The sequence below is a fragment of the Ursus arctos genome, unplaced genomic scaffold, assembly GCF_023065955.2.
Source record: "Ursus arctos isolate Adak ecotype North America unplaced genomic scaffold, UrsArc2.0 scaffold_18, whole genome shotgun sequence".
NCBI classification, from domain to species: Eukaryota; Metazoa; Chordata; class Mammalia; order Carnivora; family Ursidae; genus Ursus; species Ursus arctos.
In genome coordinates this window covers 47,233,518-47,252,343 of record NW_026622852.1, presented here as the reverse complement: position 1 = coordinate 47,252,343, position 18,826 = coordinate 47,233,518, and the positions used below count along the sequence as shown (strand labels likewise).

General features: G+C 39.9%; 1 protein-coding gene across 1 annotated transcript; it reads left to right on the top strand.

The window, feature by feature from the left end:
* Positions 1-44: 44 nt before the first annotated feature.
* On the top strand, positions 45-18,571 carry PSMD5 (proteasome 26S subunit, non-ATPase 5). Its single transcript, XM_026513876.4, has 10 exons — positions 45-235; positions 6,318-6,462; positions 7,450-7,563; positions 8,000-8,128; positions 9,930-10,039; positions 11,125-11,267; positions 12,156-12,347; positions 14,866-14,975; positions 15,355-15,495; positions 17,764-18,571. Exons 1-10 carry the CDS (start codon positions 63-65, stop codon positions 18,019-18,021), a joined length of 1,515 nt encoding a protein of 504 aa, XP_026369661.1. The 5' UTR covers positions 45-62; the 3' UTR covers positions 18,022-18,571.
* The last annotated feature ends 255 nt before the right edge of the window (positions 18,572-18,826 follow it).

The window sequence follows — 18,826 nt, the reverse complement described above, 5'->3', positions numbered from 1 at the left end:
TTCGGAGCGGCGCGCCGGGATCCCGCATCCGCAGCCCAGCGAGCCCCGGCGGGAGGGGCGCGATGGCGGTCCAGGCGCTGGCGCTGCTGAGGGAGGTATCGCGACTGGAAGCGCCGCTGGAGGAGCTGCGCGCGCTTCATTCGGTGCTGCAGACCGTGCCGCTCAGCGAGCTCCGCGAGCAGGCGGCGGAACTGCGCCTCGGCCCGCTTTTCTCTCTGCTCAACGAGAACCACCGGTGAGACGACCCCAAGCTTGGAGACCAGGGTGGCTGCGAGGAGGGGAGGGGCTCTCCCCAGCCGCAGGGAGGATAAAGAAATCGCGGACACTTTAGCGGGAGGGACCGTGGGTCGGGAGGCCAGATAGGGCGCTCAAGTCCAGCGTTAGTTGTGTGCCCCTGGCCGTCGCCCGGCCTCACTGCCTTTCATCCTTGAAATAGGAATTGGAGAGGGAAAGCGAGGTTGCCCACCTAGAAGGAAGCTCCGCAATCGTGTGTACGGGTCTTGACTTTTTTCTCTTAAGAAGGGGTCCTATCCTGGCAATTTGGCAAGATCCATCCACATTTTAAATTAACCTATCTTTGATCCTTAGGCATTGAACAGGCAGGTATGCTCGCACTCAAAATGTCCTATATAGAGAGAGAGATGCATGGCAGAAGGTGACAGCAAAAAAACTAGAAACAACCCAAATAGCCATTAAAAGGGGTTGGAAATAAATAATGATACATTACTGTGTAACCCTGTGCAGCTGGTAGAAAAATTGAGGTCGATCTATATATGTGGACATGGAAAAACCTCTATGTTGTTGAATGGAAAAGGAAAATTATGTGAGTTTATGATCCCATTATGTGTAACGTTTTTAAGGATTTCAATCGCCCGCCCCCACCCCCAGTACACAGACTAGTATAACACTGAGAATATCCGAAAGATACAGTAGAAACTATTAATACATAAGTGGGACTTAGGATGGCAACTTTTTCATTTTATGTACATATGTACTGTTTGATTAAAAAACACTTTATATTTGATCATTCGATAATTTAAAACAGTTTACAAATGTTTGTGATCCAGAAATGTAAAAGTGACCCTTCTACTTGAAAAGGTAAAAAATCACTGGATCAATCCTGGGTGATTTCAGGGGGTTTTCTTGGCAATCTCCTTCTGAGAGTCCTCCCTTTTTTATACATGTTGCACTTCATTAAATCCATTAGTTAACATTATCCGGTTCTGCCTATGAAATATCTCTTTTCTGTCCCTCATTTTCTCCCTCTTGCTATGTCTCTTGCATGAGTCTGACTCACTACCTTTAAGCTTCCTTGTCCAGCATGTTCTTCCCACACAGGAACCACAGTTAACTTCTTGGGTCATTTGTCTCAAATCTTTTCCATGGTTTCCCATTGTCTGCAGTGTGAAATCATGACTTCTTTTTCTGGCATTTGGGCCCTTACAGTATATTTCCATCCTACTTTTCCAGCCTCATCTTTTCCCTCCACTCCTCTACAATATTTCATCTGCTTCAGCTATCATGTGGCACCATTTACTTTCCCTTGAGCATGACTTGGCACTTTCCTAACTTTGTTCTTGCCAGTCCTTCTAACTGAAATGCCCTCCCTCTCTCCAAATTCTTTCCATTCCTGAAAGCCCAGGTAAAGTGCTGTCACCTGCAAAAAGTCTCACTTGGCCACTCCAGCTTCAAGTGAATGGTCCTCAGATCTCCTGAGAGACATTATCATCATTTCTGTTAATGCTACTTGACACTGTTGCATTATATTATAGTTCTTTATGTGTTTACTTCTAGTTTGAAAATTCTTTGAATGCACGGGATGTATTTTGTGCATCTCGGCATCCCTCTTAGGGTGTAGCACATAGTACAATATATGCCAGATAAATGACCAGACTCATAAATTTTAAAGAGGCCACCTAGTCCAACTGCTTTATATCATGGATGAAGAAAATTTCAAATATCATACTACAAGTTAACACCAGAGATACAGTAGGGATCTATTGCTGTTGGTGCAGCCAGGGCAACTTGCAGTCCCGGCCAAAACCCCGGGAAGGGAGGCTGTGCCCGCAGATCTCGCAAGGCTGATCAAATGAAATGCATGGGAGTTTGAAGAATAAGGTCCGTGGGGGATGTGTTTTGCCTAATGAAGGAGCAGTGCTCTAGAAACAATTTTAATGGAAATTTTAAAACAGGGTAATTCAGAATCGCTTCTCGGCCTTTTGGCTAAGATCAAGTGCAGGGTAATTCAGGACTGGGTACATAGTAGATACCAGTTGCATTTTGTGGGAATAATTCTTCTGCAGATAGTAGATTGGCAGTCTCTAGATCTATTTCTTTTATCCTGGCAAAACCACCCAGGTTGCTATATATTGGTTCAGAGTCTGATTTAATAAATGTAAATCTAGAATCTTGACAGGAGTTTTTGTGATAGAATGTAAGTCCTAAGATTATTGCTTTACAACGTGGAGACTGATAGTAGATTAACTCTTTGGCTTTTTGGTATAAAGGGCCACATGTGACCTAAAATTTATGCACTATACAGCTTAACCTATGGCTGCTTGTAAAAAAAAAAAAAAAAAAAAGCTTTATTGAGATGTAGTTTGCATAAAATAAACTCCGCATAATAAAATATGCAATTTGAGGGGCACCTGGGTGGCTCAGTCGGTTAAGCGTCTGCCTTCAGCTCAGGTCCTGATCCCAGGGTCCTAGGATCAAGCCCCACATCGGGCTCCTTGCTCAACAGGGAGCCTGCTTCTCCCTCTCCTGCCGCTCCTCCTGCTTGTGCTCTCTTGCTCTCTGTCAAATAAATAAAATCTTTAAAAAAAAATATGCAATTTGGGGTGCCTGGGTGGCTCAGTTGGTTAAGCGTCTGCCTTCAGGTCAGGTCATGACCCCAGGGTCCTGGGATCGAGTCCCATGTCGGGCTCCCTGCTCAGCGGGAAGTCTGCTTCTCCCTCTGCCTCTGCCTGCCGCTCCGCCTGCTTGTGCTGTTTCTCTGTCTGTCAAATAAATAAATAAAATCTTTAAAAAAATATATGCAATTTGACAAGTATTGACATATGTATACACCCACGAAATGATTGCCACAGTTAGGATAGCAAAGATATGCCTTACCCCCAGAAGTTTCCTTGCGCCTCTTTGTAATCCCTTTCCACCTCAGCCAGGCAGCCACCAATCACTATAGATGAGTTTGCCTTTTTTTTAAAAAAAGAGGTTTTTTATTTATATTTTATATATATATATGTATATATGTATGTATATATTTATATATGTATATATGTATATATATATGTATATATATACATATATATACATATATATACATACATATATATATATATACACACATACATATATATATATATATACATATATATATATATGGAATCCCACAGTATGTACTCTGATTTCTCCCACTCCTCATAATTATTTTAAACTCATCCGTGTGGTGTGGATGAATACTTCATTCCTTTTTATTGCTGAGTAGTAGTTGCTTGTATGGATGTACCGCATTTCTTTATCAGTTTGCCTGCTGGTGAACACTTGAGCTGTCTTCAGTTTGACTATATTACAAATAATACTGCTTTGAACATTTGTGTACAAGTCCTTACATAGACATATTCTTTTCTCTCTGAGTTAATACCTAGGAGTGAAATGGCTGGATCGTATGGTGGGTGTTTAACTTTTTAAGAAACTGCCAAACTGTTTTCCAAAGTAATTGTACCATTTTCCGTTCCCACCGACAGTGTATGAGAGATTATAGGCCTAAATATAAAACCTAAAACTATAAAACTTCTAGAAGAAAACCTAGGAAAGAATTTTTATGACCTTGGGTTGAACAAAGATTTCTTTGGTGTGACACCAAAAGCATGATCCATAGAAGGAAAAATTGATAAATTGGTTTCATCAAAATTAAATACTCTGCTCTTCAAAGGTCACAGTTAAGAGAATAAAGAGGCAAGTCACAAATGGAGAAAAGTCTTTGCAAAGAATATATCTGATAAAGGACTTGTATTCAGAATACATAAAGAACTCTCAAAATTCAGTAACAAGAAAAGTATTCAATTTAAAAATGGGCAAAATATTTGAACAAGAAGATATATGGATGGCAAATAAACACATGAAAAGATACTCAATATCATTAGTCATTAGGGAAATGCAAATTGAAATTACAATAATAAAGCAATTCAAGTATCTACCAGCAGATGAACGGATAGACAAAGTGTGGATACATACAGTGGAGTATTATTCAGCGTTAAAAAGGAAGGAACTTCTGACACATGTTACAACATGAGGAAACTTGGAGACACCATTCTAAGTGAAATAAACCAGTCACAAAAGGACAGTATTGTATGATTCCAATTAGATGAGGCACCAAGGGTAGTCACGTTTATAGAGAGAGAAAGTAGAATGGTGGTTCCTGGGGGCTCTGGGGAGGGGAGAATGGGAAGTTAGCATTTAATAGATACAGAGTTTGGGGCACCCGGGTGGCTCAGTTGGTTAAGCATCTGCCTTTGGCTCAGGTCATGAATCGGGTCCTGGGATGAAGCCCTGCATTGGGCTTCCTGCTCAGTTTCTCCCTTTCCCTTGCCTTCTGCCCCTACCCCCCACTCGCTCTCTCTCAAATAAATAAATGGATCTTTAGAAAAAATAGATACAGAGTTTTCCATTTGGGAAGATGAAAAACTTCTAGAGATGGTTGATGGTGACGGTTGCACAATAATGTGAATGAACTTTCATGCACAGAACTGTACATTAAAAAATGATTAAAATGGTAAATGCTGTGGTATATACAGTCACAATTTTTTAAAAAGGAAAAGAAACCCATATCCATTAACAGTCCCTCCTCTCCCTTCCTCCTCTCTATCCCTCCCCCAGCCCCTGACATCCAGGAATCTGCCTTCTGCCTCTATAGGTTTGTCTGTTCCAGACATTCATATAAATGGAATCATCATCAAAAGGATGCTTTTTATATCTGGCTTCTTTCACTTAGCATAATATTTCCACACTTCATCCATGTTGTATAATATTCCATTGGATGGATAAAACCGGGTTGTGTTTAATTGATGTGCGTTTGGGTTGTTTCTATTACTATGAACATCACATACAAATTCTTGTGTGGACATATGGTTTCAGTTATCTTGGGTATAATAAACATTCTTGATTATTCCCTTAGGTGCAGTTATACAAAGTGGAATCCCTAAGTTAAAAAAGTTGTGTTCATTTTTAAGCCTTTTTCTATGTATTGCTTAATCAACTTTTAGAAAAGTGGTATCAGTTTAATTGTATACTCCTATTAACAGTATGAGTACTGGGCTATTTACTTGCACTGCCCATTAAGAGAAAAGGAAGTTATTCTTGAAACATCTTCTGTATCCACAGCTGGTAGTCATCAAGTTCTGATTCATTTACCTCTTTCATTGCTCCTGAATCTTTTCCCTCTTCTCCATCCCTCCTTACTACTCCCCCGTTTCACTCCCTCATCACCTGCCTTCCAACTGAAAAACTCTATATATACTTCATGGCTTGCCATTGCCTTCTGGAAAAAGTCTGAATTCCATAGCAAAAAAGACCCATCAGAATCTGGCTTCTGTGCATCTTTTCTGTTTCATTTCTCCCCATTCGTACCTCCCCTCTTACCTTCTCCCCACTTCTCTCCCATTCTTACCCCAGTGATATGGAGTTCCTTATACTTCCTTGAACATATAACACTGCCTCATTCCTCTGTGCTCCTTCATGTGTTCTACCTGGAACTCCTTTGTCCTCCTAGATAATTCCCACTTTTTCTTAAAATTTAGCTCAGCTATTACCCCTCTGGGAGGACTTCCTGGTCTCCATGTTCTTTTTTGAGCTCCCGTAGCTTCCAACCCTAACCTCTAACATTTATGCATCTGATTATAGTTGCCTTTCTGTTCTTCTGTATTTTCCATTAGACTGACCTCATTGAGGCTACAGAATATATATTCTTCTTTGTAGCCACAGCACAGGCATGGCACATAATAGGTACTTAGTAAATGTTTAATAAATTAGTAGAAGTTAGTATTTTTTTTAAAGATTTTATGTATTTATTTGAGAGAGAAGGAGAAATAGCATGAGCAGGGGTAGGGGGAGAGAAAAGCAGGCTCCCCAGGGAGCAGGGAGCCCGACATGGGGCTCGATCCCAGGACCCAGGGATCATGACATGCACCACCCAGGTGCCCCCAAAGTTAGTATTTTGAAGGGTGAAGATCTCATTGAACCAGGATTCAAATCTTAATAGGTTGTTACTTTGTACTTGGCAGGACACAAACTAATGAGATCTGTGACGTCTCCTTTAGGGAACAGACCACTTTGTGTGTATCCATTCTGGAGAGATTGCTCCAAGCTATGGAGCCAGTTCATGTGGCCCGGAACCTCGGGGCTGACCTTCAGAGGGGACTGACTCACCCCGATGATTCTGTAAAAATTCTCACTCTGTCCCAGGTATGAAGTTTTACTAGCATATAATAAAGGAACTGACATTTAGTGACCACTTGCTTTGGACCAGGCTCTGTGTTGGGTGCCAAAGACAGAGAGATAAAGAAAACATGATCTCTCTCTGTGCCTAGGAAGTATCTAGTCTGTTCTAGTGTGCATAGCTAACTATAACCAGGAGGATCCCAGCTAAAGTAATGAGTTCTAGTCAGTATTGTCTGAAATATTCGTTCATCAAATACTGACTGAATTCCTTTTTCAGGCCAGGCATTGTGCCATATAGTGTTAGAGCTACCAAGATAAATAAAGCCGATTTCTTTCCTTCAAGGAGCTCCTAATCTAGACAAAGTAATTGCCATATTAGGTCTTATAGTGGCATGAACAAAGTATTATTGTAAAGGCCACTAAACCAAGAAATTGAGACAGTAACTCTTAAAACCCTGGTAACCAAAATACCCTATTATTTGGGTGAAGAGCTGCTGCTGAGGATTATCTTGTTCAGATGTTAGGACTCAAGCAGTTAGTATTCAGTAGGCATTCAAGTACTGTTTTTCCTTTTCTCCTGTGGAAGTATTAATTCAACAGAAAAGGAGAAAGTATTGATTGATTCTCTGACCGTTTATGTGCTAGACACAGTGGTAGGTACTTTTCCTATTTAGTCTCCTTTAGTCGTCATAACTATCCTGCAATTAAGTATTGTGTTCTCATTTTACAGATAAGAAATTAGGTTCAAAGAAGTTAGTTAATTTGCCCAAGGGCAGTGTAGCTAAAAATTGATAGAACTAGAATTTGTATTGTCTTCTCTCACTGAAGTGTCTAACTCTTTACTGTTAATTTTTTTCTTTCTTTTCAATAATGTGACTATACCAGGAGTGTGTTCAGCTTTAATGAATTTGGGTCATTTTGAATTTTTTAATGGCTTGTCTTATAGCTGTAATCAGTAATTCCTAAGATAAATGCACACCAAGGGAGTTTCTGATTGCTTTTTTATTTCAGGTCGGAAAAATTGTTGAAAATTCTGATGCTGTTACTGAGATTCTAAATAATGCTGAATTACTAAAACAGATCGTTTATTGTATTGGTGGAGACAATCTGTCTGTAGCTAAAGCGGTGAGTCACCTAGAACCATCAGCTTAAACACACAGAGTATCCTAAAAAACAAAAGAAGGCCTTCTGGATTGAGAGGTGGAAGTTTAGGATGGATGATTTGTATAGTTGAATTCGTAACCTAATATAGATGGTATCAGATACATAAATGGTGTCAAATGAATACCAGTAAACCCCTTCTGTTTTCTAGAATACACATATCTAAATTATCCATCATGGAGCTTATATTAGGTTGCTTGATAAGAAATAAAATTTACATCATCTGTTTTCTAGAAGGAATACTATGTATCTTTTTCAGTTTTAAATAATGATAGCTAAAACATAGTGAATGCTCATTGTGCAAGATGCAGTCCGCACACTAATTTCACATCAATCTCATGAAGTAGATATTAATATTCTGCATTTTTATGATTCAAGAGGTATTTTCTTTCCTTATTAGGCCATTAAGTCCCTGTCGAGAATATCACTAACCCAAGCAGGACTGGAGGCTTTATTTGAAAGCAATCTGCTGGATGATTTGAAAAGGGTAATGAAAACAAACGACATTGTTCGATACAGGGTGTATGAGGTAAGACTAAAAGCATGAGTTTTTTGTTTTTTTTTTTTTTTTGGAGAGAGTGCACGCAAATGCAGGGAGTGGGCAGAGGGGAGAGAGAGGGAGGGAGAGGGAGAGAGAATCTTAAGCAGTCTCCACACTCAGCATGGAGCCCAACTCAGGGCTCGATCTCACAACTCTGAGATCATGACTTGAGCCGAAATCAAGAGTTGGACACTCAACCGACTGAGCCACCCAGGTGACCCTGAAAGCACACTTTCTGATGCCTACAATTCAGAATGCGGTAGAGCTTACACTGGAAGGCAAGATGGCTTGTTTACCGTGCACTTACTGAGCAGATAGTCTGTGTTAGGCCCTATATTAGATGCTGGGGATATGAGGGTGACCTCCCAGCCTAGTGTGTGAGACAGTCCTATAAAAAATATTTACAGTGCACTCCATAAAGTGCTACAATAGAGGAGATAATGTTAAAACTAGACTTTGGAATAGTTATAGTGGTAAGATGAAGAAATGACTCTCATTTGCACGGGCTTTGTACTTAGCATTGTGCTAAATCTCCACATAACTTGTCTTCAGTTTTTACGGTAAACCCTGTACTTGATGGTCATTAACCTCACTGTTGATGGAGTAGCTGACCCAGGCCGTACAGTTAATAGGCTGCATATTCAAAATGGAACCCTTGTTCTAATTCCCTGTTCAAAACACGTTTTTACTTTGCATGTCCCAGTACCATGCTATCCTGGCTTCCCTTCTGCCTCTCTAGCTGTTTCTTCTCAGTCTCCTGGCTCATTATCCTCTACTGAATTTTTTGAATTGTTGTAGTTCATGAAGGTGAATTCCCAAACCCTGTCCTCACTGTATATTCATTTCTAGGCAGTTTTACTCATCGTATGATCTCAGTTCCTGTCTATCTGGGATGACTCCATAAACCTCCAACCCAGGCCTCTCGTCTGAGCTCAGACCCTCATGTCCAGCTGCTTACTCACTGTTCTCCCTTTGGACCTATGTATTCTAGGCCCCTCACACTCAGGCTCAACCCAAACTCCTAAGCTTCCTTACCCAGCCCATGCTCCAACCAAAAATAGCAGCAACACATTGGCCCTGTATCCTAGTCAGCATGGTTGGGTATTAGACCTTGGGCTCGTTCTCTGTGAGGCCTTGTTCTCCCTGCCACACATCCATGAGATCATCCTGCTTTATCAGTTTTACTTAAACCATGCACTTCTCTTCCCTGTTATAGCCACCACCACCCTAGTCTAAACTACCAGTATCTCTCGCCTGGACTACTGTATTTCCATCCAGACTGGTCTCTTCTCATCCATTTTTGACACCACTAGTCTGTTTTCAGATGCGGTCGGGATGATCTTTTTAAAATTCAGATCTGGTTCTGTCATTCCTCTGCTTAAAATCCTTCAGTGTCCTATATCTCTCCATAAGCCCTCAGGACAACCTTGTGGAATGAGTACGTGAATGACCGACTGATAGAATGTATGAATGAATGAATGATTTTTAGCAATCTTTTTGCTGATTCAGCCTTCGTACCCTGATTAATGAATTGATGATTTCTTAAAAAACAAAACAAAACAAAAAAAAACCCCACAGATACAATCAGATATAATGGAATATTTCTGTGCCAAAGTAATTTTTACATGTTCATTGACGTTTTTCTACTTATGGAGATAAATAATGGATTTTTTTTAAAAATTCAGTTATATAAAGTGCCTAGTCCTGTGTTTAATTTAAAATGAGATCTAACAGATTTGGGACTGTTTTGACCTTTTTGCTTTTTCTGTTTTTTTTTTTTTTCTTTCAGTTAATTGTGGAGATTTCTTCTGTTTCACCAGAATCTTTAACCTACTGTACCACCAGTGGATTGGTAACCCAGCTCCTCAGAGAGCTGACTGGGGAGGATGTGCTGGTCAGGTATGTTGGCTGAGAGAGCTCTTAAAGCAAAATGTCTTTTTTTTGGAGGCACGGGAAACAGCCTTGGGACTTAAGAGTGATCTTCCCTATGAGACCCTGGGCCTGGGTTGCAATCTCTTGACTGCTGTCCTAAAGAAAGGGCCTTTAGAAATTACTCAAGTTATATTGTGACAGTATACTGGAATGTAGCCGAGCCCCCCCCCCCCCCATCAACCATGACAATTCAACTACTTTAGATTAACCGTATTCCCTGTCCTTAGGCATGTGTGTTTTTGCAATCACATAACTGCCATTTTGTATTAATAGATTATCCTACACATTTTATGGCGTTGTTAAATAAAAGCACTATGGCATGATAGAAGAAACATGGGCTTTTGGGGCGCCTGGGTGGCTCAGTCGTTAAGCGTCTGCCTTCGGCTCAGAGCTTGATCCTGGCATTCTGGGATCAAGCCACGCATCACGCTCCTCTGCTGGGAGCCTGCTTCTTCCTCTCCCACTCCCCCTGCTTGTGTTACAAAGAATTTTTATCAATTCTTAAAATACGTGGAAATGGCATTATAATTGTGTGAGAAAATGTTCATGTTTTTTAGAGATGCATACCAAATTATGCAGGGAAAAATGGCTAGATGAGTAGAATTTGCTTTAAAATAATTCAGCAAAAATGGAAGAAAAAAGATGAAAAACAAAATCTTGTCAAAACCGTATGTAAGGCAAAATCTTGAGAGCTGTGCAATCAGGATTATGGGTACATCGGGGCTTACTGCACTGATCTCTTTACTTTCATATATGCATGACATTTCAAAATAAAAATTAAGAAAAATTCTTTAGGAAGCAGCTCTGTTACAGTGGAAATAGTAATGGGCCTCAACTCAGAAGATCAAAATTTAAGTCTAAACTCTACCTTGTAATAACAATGTGATTCTGAACAAATCACTGCAATTTTCTCATCCTTGTGTCCTCATCTGAAAAGTAGAGCCAGGATTACTGACCTTTCAGATTAAAACAATTAAGTAAGATAGCCTATAAAAGCAATGTATAAACTATGTTATATGCTATATAAACTATGCAAAATCTTGGCATTTCAGAGCCACCTGTATAGAAATGGTGACATCACTGGCATATACTCATCATGGACGACAGTACCTTGCTCAAGAAGGAGTAATTGATCAGATTTCTAATATAATTGTTGGGGCAGATTCAGACCCTTTCTCTAGTTTCTATTTGCCAGGTAAGAAATACTGATTTCTGTGAAAATGATGGTGTATGTTTTTTCTGAGTTATCTCTGACAGGAGAGGCCAGGGATTATTTTTTCTTTAGAGCAGATTCCCTTTAGATTATACCCACAGTCCCTTAATGAGGTGGAATCTGTTGTCCTGGGAGCCGTGCATTATTGATTCTGATTTTCTGGAAATACCATTGCTGTTTAGAGCATTAGGATAGTTTCTTTCAAATGTCAGTCAAAAGCAACATAAATAAAAATACTACTAATGACATTTATAGTGTATTTCACAGATTCAGCAAATCTCTGGTGGAGTCTTTATCTAACATAGGATCTACTCAGCCATGCTGTTCTAGGACATGGCTAATTAGTTTTTCTTGAGCACTTGCAGGAATTGGAAATGTATTCCTTCCTTAGGTAGCCTAGCTTACTTCATCGATGAACATCTCTGTTTAAAAATTTCTTGGGGCGCCTGGCTGCCTCAGTCAGTAGGACATGTGACTCTTGATCTCAGAATCGTAAGTTCAGGCCCCACATTAGGCATAGAGGTTATTAAAAAAAAAAAAAAAATTATTCGAACAATCACTCCAAACTTGTTTTCCTATAGTTTGTATCCAGTGGTCCTTGTTCTTTGCTCTTCCTCTTGCATATGACAGTGCTTCAGTATTTAAATCCAGCTCCATTGACACCCTGGGGTTTCTGTTCTCAGCACCACACATTACAGGTCCTTCGGTATCTCCTTATGGGCTGTCTGGTTTCCGGTCAACCAAGTACAGTACTATAACCATTCTCCCCTTCCTGGCCAGTAGTTCATTACGGCCCCTATGAAAACATAAGGCCCACAATTTATGTGGTCTTCCTCCTCTATTAACGTATGTTTTTGGAAATACCTTTAGGATTTGTGAAGTTTTTTGGAAACCTGGCTATCATGGATAGTCCTCAACAGATCTGTGAGCGTTATCCTATCTTTGTGGAAAAAGTCTTTGAAATGACTGAAAGTCAGGACCCCACCATGATTGGTGTAGCAGTGGACACAATTGGAATCCTGGGATCGAATGTTGAAGGAAAACAAGTTTTACAAAAAACAGGTTGGTATGCCTTATTTTGGCTTTCTTTAGGAATATCTTCATTTTTTTTTTTAATTAAAGATTTTATTTATTTATTCGACAGAGATAGAGACAGCCAGCGAGAGAGGGAGCACAAGCAGGGGGAGTGGGAGAGGAAGAAGCAGGCTCATAGCGGAGGAGCCTGATGTGGGGCTCGATCCCATAACGCCGGGATCACGCCTTGAGCCGAAGGCAGACGCTTAACCGCTGTGCCACCCAGGCGCCCCGGTATCTTCATTTTTGACAAGGATTCAGTATATAAGCTCACTTGCTGGCGCATTAACTACATTGTAGAAACTGCTCTTGGAGACGGCAGTCTTCTTACTGTGACCTTGGACTCATCCCAGAAAGTCTCATAATTATTATCGAATTTTTGTTTATTTATCTTTTACTTGGCTAGACCAAGCACTGTGTCCCCTCTGCACCCTCCTTGATGGTATTCCTGGTCCAGAGACTGTGGCCTGGAGTCAGAAAGACCTGGGTTCATGTCCCAGTTCCAACACTGACTTTGCTTTTTGAACTTCATATCCTCATTTCATTGCTATAGGCCCTCTTTTCCTCATTCATTCATAAAACGGGTAAACAACTGCTTCTGGGGATTGTGAATATTTAATGAAAACACACGTTTGTTTTATATTTGTAATGTCCAAGAAGAAAAAGAAACAAAAATTTGTTGCGAATTTTATGTTAAGAATGATACTTTTACGGCGCATTCATGAGTATCTTAAAACACTCCTGAATTCTTTTTTTTTTTTTTTTAAGATTTTATTTATTTGACAGAGATAGAGACAGCCAGCGAGAGAGAGAACACAAGCAGGGGGAGTGGGAGAGGAAGAAGCAGGCTCATAGCGGAGGAGCCTGATGTGGGGCTCGATCCCATAACACGGGGATCATGCCCTGAGCCAAAGGCAGACACTTAACCGCTGTGCCACCCAGGTGCCCCAACACTCCTGAATTCTATACAAAAAATAATGTGGTCACTATTAAAACCTTGATGAAATATATCTTGAATTGAAAATTAGTATGCTGTTGTGTATCACAACTAGTATCCTTGTTATATATACTTTTCCTAAGTGCTTTTACCTATGACATGTAATCCTTTTACAGTCCTGCAAAGAACATACTATGGCATTCTCATTTTATAGATAAGGTAGCTGAAACTCAGGGAAGTTAAGAATATTTTTAAGATCACACAGACCGTGGGTCATCTCGTACTCAGATCCAAGTCCTTTGATTCCAAAACCTCTGCAGTTTGGCTTATATAGATATGCTGTATTGCATATGAATGTGTGTTTTAGGCCTGTCACTTGGTCTCTTCCACTATGTGTTTAATTTTTGTGTTTGTTTAGGTTGATAGAGGTCATAGTATATGAAAGCATACTTTAAAGTGAACATCGTTCACTTCATACCCATCAGGATGGCTATTATGACAAAAAAAAGACAAGAAAAACAGAAAATAACAAGTGTTGACAAGGATGTAGAGAAATTGGGACCATGGTACATATTTGTTGGGAATTTAAAATGGTACAGCTGCTGTGGAAAACATTATGGTGGTTGGTTCCTCAAAAAATTATACATAGAGGGGTGCTTGGGTGACTCAGTTGGTTGAGTGACTGACTCTTGGTTTCAGCTCAGATCATGATCTCAGGATCCTGAGATTGAGCCCCACATTGGTCTCTGCACTCAGCATGGAGTCTGCTTGAGATTCTTTTGCCTTCTCTTCCCCTCCCCCTCTGCTCCTCCCCCCGGCTTGTGTGCATTCTCTCTCTCTCTCTCAAATAAATAAATAAGTAAAATCTTTTTAAAAAAAGTATACCATATGGTCCAGCAAATACACTTCTAGATATACACCCAAGGGAATTAAAAGAGGTATTTGTACACCTGTATTCATAACAGCATTATTCATAATAGCCAAGAATACAGAAACAATCCAAAATGTTCATTGATGGACAAATGGATAAACAAAATGTGTATACAATACAGTGAAATATCCAATCTTAAAAAGGACTGAGGGGCACCTGGGTGGCTCAGTGGTTAAATGTCTGACTCTTGCTCTCAATTCCGGTCTTGATCTCAGGGTCATGAGTTCAGGCCCCATGTTGGGCTCCACGCTGGGCGTGGACCAGTCGGAACAAAAAAAAGGAATGAAATTCTCATACATGCTATAACATGTAGGGACCTTGAAGACATTATGCTAAGTACAATAAGCCAGACTCAAAAGGACAAGTATTATATGATTCTGCTTATATGAGGTACTTAGAGTAGTCAAATACACAGAGACAGAAAGTAAAATACTGGTTATCAGGGTAGGGGATGGGGGAGATGGGGAGTTACTGTTTAATGGTTTGAAATGAAGAAGTTCTGGAGATAGATAGTGATGATGGTTTCACAACAATATGAATGTACTTAATGTCACTGAGCTATATACTTAAAAATGGTTAAAATGATAAATTTTATATTAACTTTACCACAATAAAAAATATTTTGTTATCCTTCAAAGGAACTCGCTTTGAGCGCTTGCTCATGAAAATAGGATATCAAGCAAAGAATGCTTCGACGGAGCTCAAAATTAGGTGTTTGGATGCAATTTCATCTATTTTTTATATATCGGTAAGTAAATTGGGAAATTAATGAAGGACAGTGGGATATGTTTGGGAGAATAAATCTGTATAAGTCAACATAATACTGGTTAACTTAATGTAAATGTTACTCAACTTTTAGTAAAAGAAGATAACCCTCACTATATTACTGGTGACATTTTTTAAGTTAAAGTGGAGGCATCGAGGTTAGAACTGGAGAGAGAGGACCCTAGAGCTTGCCTAATCAACCCGATCAGGAAAACAAAAAACAACTGGGGAAGTCTGAGCTGGGTTTGGGAAAGTATACTCCAGACTTAGCAGAGATCACGTAGCAAACTGAGGACAGTGTGCCATCAGACCCAGGCTTCCTGACTTCCAAAGGCTTGAGATTTTCCCTTTCTGTCCTGTAGCCTGAGCAGCAGACTGATGACCTCCTGCGGATGACAGAATCCTGGTTTTCTTCTTTATCCCGGGATCCACTGGAGCTCTTCCGTGGCATAAGTAATCAACCCTTCCCTGAACTGCACTGCGCTGCCTTAAAAGTGTTCACGGTAAGCATCCTCTTCTTTTTCACGGGTCCTTCTGGGATGAAGCTAGTTCAGCATGTGAGTGCTTAGAGTGAGCCAGTGCCTCTGCCGTGCCCTGGAATATACCAGTGCGTAGTGCAGGTTCTGCCCTATGCTATTAGTGCAGACTAATGAGGGAGACAGATGCGTAAACAGATTGTTTCAGTTAAAGATATTAGATATTGTGGCAGAGGTTTGGACAGGATTCTATGGGATCACAGAATTAATTCCAGATTCCTTATCTGCCATCAAGCCAGCCCTCTACTGACCCAGCCCTAGTCTTCCTGAGCCTTACTTCCTGCCATTCCCCTTCTGGTACTTAATGCTCTAGTGATACCAAACTGCTTCATATCTCTGGACCTTTATGTGCCCTTTACATTCAACACTGTTCCCCAGCTTTGCTTGTTAACCTCTTACTCATTCTTAAAGGACTAGCTCAGGTATGTCTTCAGCAAGCTTTGCCCAGACCCACAAGGTTGAGTTAAGCAGTGTCAGTTCTCATAAAAGCTGCTTATTTATTATTTTAGAATTTGGAAAACATTGCAAAGTAGGAATTTTTGAAATCACTTAAAGTTAGACCTGTTTCGTGTATTTCCTTTTAGTGTTAGTATTTATTTACTTTTTTTTTGGTGAAAAAAAATGTTTTAAGATTTTATTTAAGAGAGAGCACATGCACGAGTGGGGGAGGGGCAAAAGGAGAGGGAGAAGCAGACTCCCTGCTGAGCAAGGAGCCTGATGCAGGACTTGATCCCAGGACCCTGAGATCATGACCTGAGCCAAAGACAGACGCTTAACCAACTAAGCCACCCAGGCATGCTTTGGTGAAACATTTCAGACAGCAGTAATACTTTCCAATCTCTGCCAACCCCTTCCCCTTCCTCCCTCTCTGGATTTAATCACTGTCATGCATTCATGGTTTCCAAGCCTATGCATGATTTTATACTTTTACTACATATGTGTGTATCTTAAAACAAATTACGATATTTTGCATATTCTTAAACTTTGTAAATGGTATCATGCTGTTCATATCCTTCTTTTCTCGTCAACATTATGTTTCTAAGGTTTGTGTATATTAAAAGTGGCAATTAGAAAGTCTTTATTTCAGGGGCACCTGGATGGCTCAGTTGGTTAAGTGTCTGACTTTTGATTTCAGCTCAGGTCATGATCTTAGGGTTGTGAGTTTGAGCCCCAATTGAGCTCTGCAGTCAGTGTGGAGTCTGCTTGAGAGTCTCTCTCTCCCTCTGCCCCTCCCTGACTTGCACTCTCTAAATAAATAAAGTCTTAAAAAAAAAAAGTCATTATTTCATTGTATAGCCACAGTGAATCATTCTCCTATCTATGAAGATTTCAGTATTTGTCTATTACAAATGGTACTACAATGAACATTCTCAAAAATATTATCTTGTGCACACATATGAGAGTTTCTTCAGGGTAGTCTTTTCTTCTCTAGTTTTTGTTTTTATTTTTCCACTGTTGTAATCATGCCATGTATATAATTTGGATCTACTTTTTTAATATCATAGATTTACCTATTCTTTATAAACATTATTCTTAATGTTTATTTTTTCTTGCTATATATCATAATTTACTTACCATCCCCCCACTATTAGATATTTATAACTCACACTATAATAAACATCTTTGTATACAAAACTTTTTAACATTTAGATTCTTTTTTTTAAAGAATTTATTTATTTATTTATTTATTTGAGAGAGATAACGCGCATGAGTGGGCGGAGGAGCTGAGGGAGAGGGACAAGCATACTCCACGCTGAACAAGAGACCAGCATGGGGCTTGATCTCATGACCCTGAGATCATGACCTGAGCCAAAATCAGGAGTCAGGTGCTTAACTGACTGAGCCATCCAGGCGCCCCTAGATTATTTTCTTAACTTAGATTTTCAGAAGGGAATTTATTTAGGCAAAAAGTATCATTTTTTTAAAGATTTGTTTTTATTTACTTGAGAGAGAGTGTGAGTGGGGGGAGGGTCAGAGGGAGAGAGAGAATCTCAAGCAGACTCCCTGCTGAGTGTGGAGCCCAACATGGGGCTCAATCCCAGGACCCTGAGATCATGACCGGAGCTGAAATCAAGAGTCAGGCGCTTAACCGACTGAGCCACCCAGGTAACCCAAAAAGTAACATTTTTAAGGTTCATTTTGCCCAATTTTTTTTCTAAGGATTGTGCTCTCCGAGTAACACATTTAACTTCTTAAGGCTCAGAGGAGTTGTGATCTTTCTGCTTTCCATTTCAGGCCATCGCAAATCAACCCTGGGCTCAGAAACTTATGTTTAATAGTCCAGGGTTTGTGGAGTATGTGATGGACCGGTCTGTGGAGCATGACAAAGCTTCAAAAGATGCCAAATATGAACTGGTGAAAGCACTTGCCAATTCCAAGACAATTGCTGAAATCTTTGGGAACCCAAATTATTTGAGGCTCAGAACTTACCTGAGTGAAGGTCCATACTATGTGAAACCTATTTCCACAACAGCCGTGGAAGGAGCTGAATGATTTCCTCTAGAGTCTAGACCGTTTTTGACCAAAACTCCTAAGGCATTTGACTTCACCTGTATTTTACAAAAGAGGCTTCCCTTCCCCCAGAATTATCATGGAGTGTCTAACGTAATTATATCACTACATCTGTGGTGTTTCTGCATGGAAACACGGTGTGCAAACAGGAAAGCAGGCAAACTTGGTCTTAATTGCACCGGGTGTTTTTCAGATTCTTCTGACTGCCTTAATCTTTCCAAGATGGAGGTTTTGTTCTCCCAGAAAATTTTCGTGGAATTACTCACTGTCTTATTTAAAATTCGCTTCAAATAGAATGGAACCAAATTGTTTCTGAATTCTTTTTACCACCTTTTTTTTTTCTTTTTGGTCCTTTTCGCCTTTCTGATTCCACTTTCAATGTCTCAGATATAAATATTCTTTGAAAAACAATATGGAATCTTGAAATTATGTTCTCCATGCTAAGAATAAATACTTTTAATAAGGTGTCTTTGGATTTTTTGTTACCATTGTATTCCTTTGGAAAATGAACAATAAATCTTTTTAAAATGTTTCTAATGTTCTTTGCTATTTTTGTTGTTTATCATTGAATTTTACTGTGTTGTGGTTTGTGGTTTGGAAGGAGTGCTACATGCTAAAGCAGAAAGATTCCCCAAAATCTTGTTTTACTTATTTGTGGATCATCATTGTTGAGGGTTTTGCTTTTAATCTTTCAGATCCATCAATTCAGAGAGAGAGACACTGACTCCTAATAACCAGAGTCAGATGGCAGGACACTGTATATAAACCAGGATGCCACCACATTGAT

What these genes read in the sequence shown, in the direction of transcription:
- PSMD5 (XM_026513876.4), top strand. Translation starts at nt 63, where the DNA reads ATGGCGGTCCAGGCGCTGGCGCTGCTGAGGGAGGTATCGCGACTGGAA. An exon ending in CTGCTCAACGAGAACCACCG is followed by an intron (nt 236 to 6,317) that starts GTGAGACGACCC and finishes CGTCTCCTTTAG; the next exon opens with GGAACAGACCACTTTGTGTG. An exon ending in CATCTATTTTTTATATATCG is followed by an intron (nt 14,976 to 15,354) that starts GTAAGTAAATTG and finishes TCTGTCCTGTAG; the next exon opens with CCTGAGCAGCAGACTGATGA.